Below are 7,542 nucleotides of genomic sequence, written 5' to 3'. Positions count from 1 at the left end.
CTAATAAGTTATACATAACAGCAGAATACTCTTCTATTCATTGAACACAAATGGAGCACAATTTTTGACTTCTCTGGTTGTACCCAAAGTAGGGTCACACCATTCATGCAATCATACATGTACCTAGGTATCATATCCATCTCATTTCACAATCTTTCCTATCCCCCTCCCCTTTGCTCCATCCAAAATTTCTGTTTCTAGTTTATTGAATGTTTTTATAACTAAAGCATATTGCATTTCTTTTCTTTTTTTGGCAGTACTATGGATTGGACCCAGTGATGCTTTACCGCTGAACTACATTTCCAGCCACCACTACCTTTTTTAAATTTAAGACAGGACCTCATTAAAATCCCAAGGCTGGCCTATAACTTGCAATTTTCCCACCTTTCTTCTGAATTACTGGGATTATAGGGATAAACCACTGCACCCAGCAGTGTACTGGATTTTGTTAAGTGTTTTTTCTGTTTCAAAGTGGTTGTTTTTTCCACTTATTGCATTAATAAGGTGTATTACAAAATCTAATAGGAAAACTGGGTGAATACAGTGTAAGTAGAACAACAGATTGCTCAAATATTTGTGTCATTTAGATATTAATATTGAGTATTTACTAAATGATAGACACTATTCTATGTTTTAGAATTTAGTTTCTACCCTCATGTGTATTTTGGTGAAGACAGATAATAAGCATGAAAAATATTAGAGGCAGTATTAAATGGGTAGAGAAAGATGAGTGTTGCTACTTTTGGAATCAGGCTCAGGCCAGTCACAGGAATGCAGGTTGATACACACCTGTAATCTCAGCTTCCTGAGAGGCTAAGGCAGGAAGACTGCAAGTTCAAGGCCCACCTCAACAGTTTAGCAAGACCCTGTCTCAAAAAATAAAAGGAATGGGCTGGGGATGTGGCTCAAGCGGCAGCACGCTCGACTTGGCATGCGTGCGGCCCGGGTTCGATTCTCAGCACCACATACAAACGGAGATGTTGTGTCCACCGAAAACTAAAAAATAAATATTAAAAAAAAAAATCCTCTCTTAAAAAAAAAATAAAAGGAAGGCTGGGGCTACAGCTCAGTGGTAGAGTGCTTGCGTAGCACGTGTGAGGCCCTGGGTTCGATCCTCAGCACCACATAAAAATAAATAGAATAAAGGTATTGTGAAAAAAATTTAAATAATGGAAATTATTAAAAAATAAATAACTAAATAAAAGATGTAGCTCTATGGTAGAGTCCCCTGGGTTCAATCCTCAGTACTAAGGAGGGGGAAGCAAGCTCAGAAATTCCTCCCAGGGGGCTGGGGATGTGGCTGAAGCGGTAGTGTGCTCACCTGGCATGCGCGGGGCGCCGGGTTCGATCCTAAGCACTACATAAAAGTAAAATAAAGACGTTGTGTCCACCAAAAACTAAAAAATAGATATTAAAAAATTCTTTCTTTAAAAAAAAAAAAAAGAAAGAAAGAAATTCCTCCCAGGGTGTGACACTTTGGGAGAAGAGCTTTTCCTGTCAGAGCATTAAGGCCTGAAAACAGGAACAGCAAGGTAAGTATGCCTGGAGTAAGAGGAATGGTAGATGACCAGTTGAAGAGAAAAGCAGAGGCCTGATACTCCCAGAGTTTTCTAGGCCATGGTAAGAAATTTTGATCTTATTCTGAATATACTGTAAACCTAGTGGAAACTGAAGATAAAGAAGGATAATGTTGAATCTCTTCCAAAAGAGAGAGATAGGGCTGGGGATGTGGCTCAGTGGTAGAGTGCTTGCCTGCCGAGGAATGAGAGAGAATCTGGAGCTTAGTGTAGTTGGACCTATACATCAGTTTACTCCCTTAAAAAACTTCCCCTCTGCAGCTGGAGTTGTAGCTCAGTGGTAGAACGCTTGCCTTGTACGTGTGAGGCACTGTATTCAATTCCCAGCACCACATATAAATAAGCAAATAAAATAAAGGTCCATCAACAACTAAATAAAATAAAATAAAAAATAAAACTTCCCCTCTGCTCTGCATTCTTCCTCTGTAGCCACTATATAATTTATCTTCCCCTCTGAAGTTATTCTTCTCAAATAATTGTCTACATACTGTTTATTTTTCAACTTCCCATTCTCTTTATAGTTTTTGATAAAAATCAATCAAGGGGCTAGAGCTGTAACTCCGTGGCAGAGTGCTTGTCTAGCACACATGAGGCACTTCTCTACTACTGATCTACATCCCCGACCCCAAGACCTTTTTAAGTTTGAGACAGAGTTTTGCTATGTTGTCCAGCTGTCCTCAAACTTTTGACCCTCCTGACTCAGCCTCCTGAATAGCTGGGATTACAGGTAAGAGCCTCTGTGCCTGGCAGTCACCTTTTTTTTTTTTTTCTTTCAGTATTGGGGATTAAACCCAGGGCACTTTACCACTGGGTTCAATCCCAAACCCTTTCTCTTTTTTAAAATTTTTAAAGAGGGTCTTGCCAAATTACTTAGGGATTTACTAAAATGCTGAGGCTGGCTTGAAACTTATGATTCTTCTGTCTCAGCCTCCTGAGTCCTGGGATTACAGGTGTGTGCCACCATACCCAGTTGTCAATTTCTTAATGCTAGGGGTTGGCAAACCACTTTTCACTGACAAGGCCCATGAGCTAAGAATGGCTTTTATATTTTTAAACGTTTCAAAAAAAAAAAAAAAACCCAAAAGCACAGTATTTCATGTGTCAAAAGACAAAATAATAGCAAATGTAAAGACCTTAATTAGCTCTATTTGAAGTTCTAGAATTGAGCAACACTTCATTCTCTAAAATAGAATGTGTTCCAATGAGCTGAGCAGAAGTTGGTGCTATAGGCAGAAAAGGACTGACAGAATCATAGAAAAATAATTGATTGGTTAACATCAGGTTACTTTTTGGTAAGGATTAAACCAAAGGGAACTTCACTGGGCCTATTTGAAACTGGCCTGTTTGGGAAACTTGGCTATTATCTATCTTCCTATGTTTCTGGAGGTCAGATTAGTTTCAATTGGTGATATAGAATTTTAGTGTAATTAAGTGGCACCAGAAATAACACCTTCTGTCTATATCTCTTCTATAAGGATGACTAGACATGAATATTCAGCTTACCTGTCATTGCCATTTATATGATTCATTCAGATCTCAAAAAATGAACACGTCCAGAACAGCTAACTTAGCCTACCCTGTGTTGTTAAATGACACCAATATTCATCAAACTGAACAAAAGAGATACTAAAAGAATTTTTTTGCTGACTCCTTCTCCTTCACCCCCATGTACCTATCACCAAACCCTTGGAAACAAAACCGAAGTCTACTATCTCCACTGCCTTCCAGCCTTTACCAACGCCGCCTCATCAGTACCACTCATTCTAGACCACTGGAGTACCTTCTGAAACTAATCTTTCAAAAACCTAAATACAGCGTCCGCCTGTAATCCCAGCGGCTCGGAAAGCTAAGGCAGGGGGATCGCGAGTTCAAAGCCATCAGCCTAAGCAACTGAGCTAGGCCCTAAGCAACTTAACGATCTGTCTTACGTTTTAAAAAATAAAATGTAAAAAGGGCTGAGGAGTGGTTCAGTGGTTCTAAATTAAATCCCTGGCACCAAAGAAAATAAAACAGAATTAGAATCATGCTCAGTAATGCCCTAAACTCCTCCAAATCGACCGAAACTGTCCCAGGAACATTCCCCGAGTCTGCCTACAGGCAGGCGGCCAATAGCACTGGGTCGACGGAGTGAAGCCATTGGCTAGACTCGCACAGACGTAAGTCACGTCGCCCGGAAGCGACGTAAAGGAGGCGGGGCAGGGTCTCACAAACTGGACCGTGAAGCTTTGCGTTTCCTCTTTCCAGCCGGCGCCGAGCCATGGGTGAGTGTTCTTCTGAGTTGGGGCTGAGGATCGGGGTGACCTCAATCCAGCGCCATCCTGCCCCACGGCGAGTTTAGAACTGGAGGCGCCACGATCTCCGGTCACAATCAGCCGTGAAGGGGGTGGCCTGTTGGTTTTAGAGTGCTGGGGGCTTGGTGGGGGTACTACGGAGGAGCCAGAGTGCAAGCGGCATCAAATGGCTGCCGCGGGAAAGAGCAATGGCTGGGCCGCATGTGTATGATGACACTTTGGTAATGCTGCACATTGCCGACTGAGCAGTGGGGAAGCCAACCTTGGAGAGCTGAGCGTGCGGCCCGCCGGACGCGGGAGGTCTGGAGCGTGTGAGTCACCGGCACCGAGCCCCAGCCGTTCAAGCTTCCGTCCCCGTTTTCACATACAGGCATCTCTCGGGATAACTGGCACAAGCGCCGCAAGACTGGGGGCAAGAGAAAGCCCTACCACAAGAAGCGGAAGTATGAGTTGGGACGCCCTGCTGCCAACACTAAGGTAGGTGCGTGCTTGGGCCTTATTGCCTGAAAGGTCGCTTCTCCCTACTGTGTTACGTACTCGGGTCTGTGAGGTGGTGGATTTTCTTGGGTTCTGATGTTAGGGACTGCGCGGCCTCCCTACCTTTATATGTTGAATAAATGCTAAATTGACGCATGGTCTATGGACTTGGTCCCCTGAGTTTACTGTCTGATAGAGACAGTTGCCTGCAGCGACTTCATCAGTTCTGGGAAGGGTGGGCATTTCTTGTGTTGGGTCTTAGGTTTTTCTCTTAGGAGGTAACTAGAATGATGAAAAAAGTATCCTTAGGCGTGGTTGTGGCCGTATTGGTCACCTGTGTGCCACTTGCCAGTGGAAGGACTTGTCATAGTTACACTGACAGTTACCTCCTTTGAGCCCAGGTCCCCCTCCCTTACTTGTCTTGCTTTCCTTGATAACCTAGTTCTTGTTTCCTTGTATTCTGCAGATTGGACCGCGTCGGATACACACTGTCAGAGTTCGAGGAGGCAACAAGAAGTATCGTGCTTTGAGGCTGGATGTGGGGAACTTCTCATGGGGCTCTGAGTGTGAGTGGGGCCCTTCAGAAGTGGGTGGAAACTTAACACCTAAGCCTGGCTAAGCTTTTGTAAGTGTTTTTAGAAGAGAACTGCATACTCTGGAGCAAAGCACTTGGAAGTTCCTCTTTGCTGAAAGACCTTGAGGTAGCAAGAGAGTTTTTTCCATCCCGACTATTCTGCCTGTATCCTGAGGGATTGGAACTGATCTTTAGAGGGTGGTTGTCAAACATCTCTAGGAAAAGATGGGATTGTGGAAGAGGAGCTGATGACCGTGGCTGAGTGAAGTAGAGTTCCCTCCTTCTGTGCCTACTTGGGAAGGGAAGGGAAGGCCAATTGGCCCTTGGTTTATATGACTTGATTCTGAATTTCTCTTGTGAGCAGGTTGTACTCGGAAAACAAGGATCATTGATGTTGTCTACAATGCATCCAATAATGAGCTAGTCCGCACCAAGACCCTGGTGAAGAACTGCATTGTGCTCATTGATAGCACACCATACCGACAGTGGTACGAATCCCACTATGCATTGCCCCTGGGCCGCAAGAAGGGGGCCAAGCTGGTACGTGCTACTCCCTGTGTGGGTTAGGGGGAGGGCTGCCTGACTTGAGCCTTCTTGTGATGAAAACTCTGTCCAGTTCTGCTGCTGAAGGGAGAGAGATGAATGCCTTTAATGCTGAGGAGGGCAGGTATTGGGCTGAAGAAGGTTCTGATGACTTCCCTGAACTAATCCATATGTGTCCTTTTTATTCAGACTCCTGAGGAGGAAGAGATATTAAACAAAAAGCGGTCTAAGAAAATTCAAAAGAAGTATGATGAAAGAAAGAAGAATGCTAAGATCAGCACTCTTCTGGAGGAGCAGTTCCAGCAGGGCAAGCTTCTTGGTGAGATGGCTGTTGTATTGGGGAAATGGGAGTCACAAAGATGCAGTGTGCCCTCCGTTGATTGACTGCAGGCATGTTTATTTAAAAGGTTCATCAGGGGAGTTTAATGATAATTGGACCTTGGTGTGAAGGTAAAGTGTAAAATTGTGGGTAGGAAGGGTATATCCACATATCCTTGAAGCTTGGCTTCTAGTTTCAAGAGTATTTTTGGGAAGCCCAGGCATTGAGGGGGCTGTCTCAGTGATGAAAACTTTGTCCAGTTCTGCTACTGACTTGAAGTGATGATAAAGTGTATCTGAGGAGACAGTGGGCTTCATGCCTGCCCCCAGGATTCCAGACAACGTGGATCTTTTCAGAGGATATATGTAGGTGGGTGGGGCTTCTTCTCACTCACTAAGGGCCACATAATCTCTTACAGCTTGCATTGCATCAAGACCAGGACAGTGTGGCCGAGCAGATGGCTATGTTCTAGAAGGCAAGGAGTTGGAGTTCTATCTGAGGAAAATCAAAGCCCGGAAGGGCAAATAAGTCCTCCTCCCTTCTATCTTAGCTCATGTAATAAAGGTGTTTATTGTTCTATGTCCTATGTTCATGTTGTCTGAAATTTGGCTTTTTTCCTGTTGATAATGTGGAGCCCCTCATCTTACCTTCTTCTATCCTGACCCAGGTTCATCTCACTGTGGAGTTCCCGTTGGCCTCATATCTCCCTGAAGGCCCAGCCTATTGAGTTGTGTGGACTGTACATTTCTATAGTAGGGCCATTGTTTCTTACTGGGTCTCAGTGGACATAGAGATATCATGTGCAGGCCCAATGGAAGCTGTATTATTGGGGAATTTTAAAGATACTGTACCCTTTCCTGTTTGGACCTGTGTTGTAAGGGTTTGATTAAGATCATGCTGAGGATCATAGTCAGGCCCTTATGCATGCTGAGCTTACTTACAGCCAGGTTTACAACTTGGGTAAATGGATGATCTAGAAACCTTAAAGTTGTATTCATAGAGTTTTCTGTGTTTCTGAGAGCAGATTATATAAGAATAGGTTAGTGGGCTGGGGTTGTGGCTCAGTGGTAGAGCACTTGCCTAACGTGTGAGGCACTGGGTTCAATTCTAACTGTAATCCCTTACCCCCTTTGCAAAATTTTAAGATTTTGATTCCATATAATTTTTTCATTGCTGGAGATTTATTATTTCTTACTCCTCAGCCTGCCATGTTAGCATTTTGCTCAGCATGGTGGAGCATTCCTGGAACCCCAGCTACTCAGAACGCTAAGGCAGGATCATAAGTTGAAGCCTTTTTTAATAAGTGTGTGTGTGTGTGTGTATATGTATGTATATATATATATTTTTTTTTAGTTGTAGTTGGACACAATACCTTTATTCTGTGCATTTATGTGGTGCTGAGGATCGAATTCAGGGCCCTGCACATGCTAGGCTAGCGCTCTACCGCTGAGCCACAATCCCATCCCCTGAAACCATTTATTTTGACAGAGGGTCTCACCAAGTTGCCCAACTGACTTCAAACCCTGTGATCCTCCTGCCTCTGCATCCCTTTGTGGAGATTATAGGCACCAGCTAAAGTACTTATTTTGGTTCTGGGATCTAACCCAGAGGTGTTTAGCCCCTGAGCTATATTCCCAACCCAGCTGCCCCTCTCTCCTTAAAATTAATTTATTTTTGGTACTGGGGAGTGAATCCAGGGGTGCTCAACCACTGAGCCACATCCCCAGCCCTTATATTTATTTACATGCCGTGCTGAGACTC

General features: G+C 43.9%; 1 protein-coding gene and 4 non-coding genes across 5 annotated transcripts; all 5 read left to right on the top strand.

Moving 5' to 3' along the window:
* Positions 1 to 3,763: 3,763 nt before the first annotated feature.
* Positions 3,764 to 6,367, top strand: Rps8 (ribosomal protein S8). The gene is made up of 6 exons (XM_046468952.2): positions 3,764 to 3,838; positions 4,239 to 4,345; positions 4,812 to 4,911; positions 5,284 to 5,459; positions 5,652 to 5,781; positions 6,200 to 6,367. Exons 1-6 carry the CDS (start codon positions 3,835 to 3,837, stop codon positions 6,307 to 6,309), a joined length of 627 nt encoding a protein of 208 aa, XP_046324908.1. The 5' UTR covers positions 3,764 to 3,834; the 3' UTR covers positions 6,310 to 6,367.
* On the top strand, positions 4,071 to 4,150 carry LOC124075451 (small nucleolar RNA SNORD55/SNORD39). The gene has a single exon (XR_006846064.1). It is a non-coding gene; the product is annotated as a small nucleolar RNA SNORD55/SNORD39 (small nucleolar RNA).
* LOC124075460 (small nucleolar RNA SNORD46) lies at positions 4,626 to 4,730 on the top strand. The gene has a single exon (XR_006846071.1). It is a non-coding gene; the product is annotated as a small nucleolar RNA SNORD46 (small nucleolar RNA).
* LOC124075459 (small nucleolar RNA SNORD38) lies at positions 5,512 to 5,582 on the top strand. Its single transcript, XR_006846070.1, has one exon. It is a non-coding gene; the product is annotated as a small nucleolar RNA SNORD38 (small nucleolar RNA).
* Positions 6,017 to 6,085, top strand: LOC124075456 (small nucleolar RNA SNORD38). Its single transcript, XR_006846069.1, has one exon. It is a non-coding gene; the product is annotated as a small nucleolar RNA SNORD38 (small nucleolar RNA).
* Positions 6,368 to 7,542: the final 1,175 nt, after the last annotated feature.

This window comes from Marmota monax, unplaced genomic scaffold (genome assembly GCF_021218885.2).
Source record: "Marmota monax isolate L192 unplaced genomic scaffold, Marmota_monax_Labrador192_F-V1.1 WCK01_AAM20220418_F8-fsc00008, whole genome shotgun sequence".
NCBI lineage: Eukaryota > Metazoa > Chordata > Mammalia > Rodentia > Sciuridae > Marmota > Marmota monax.
Note: the sequence above shows the minus strand (reverse complement) of the source record. Positions and strands in the feature narration are given on the sequence as shown.

Coding starts and splice junctions, on each gene's coding strand:
- Rps8 (XM_046468952.2), top strand. Junction 4,912..5,283: donor CTTCTCATGGGGCTCTGAGT/GTGAGTGGGGCC, acceptor TCTTGTGAGCAG/GTTGTACTCGGAAAACAAGG. Junction 5,460..5,651: donor GCAAGAAGGGGGCCAAGCTG/GTACGTGCTACT, acceptor CTTTTTATTCAG/ACTCCTGAGGAGGAAGAGAT.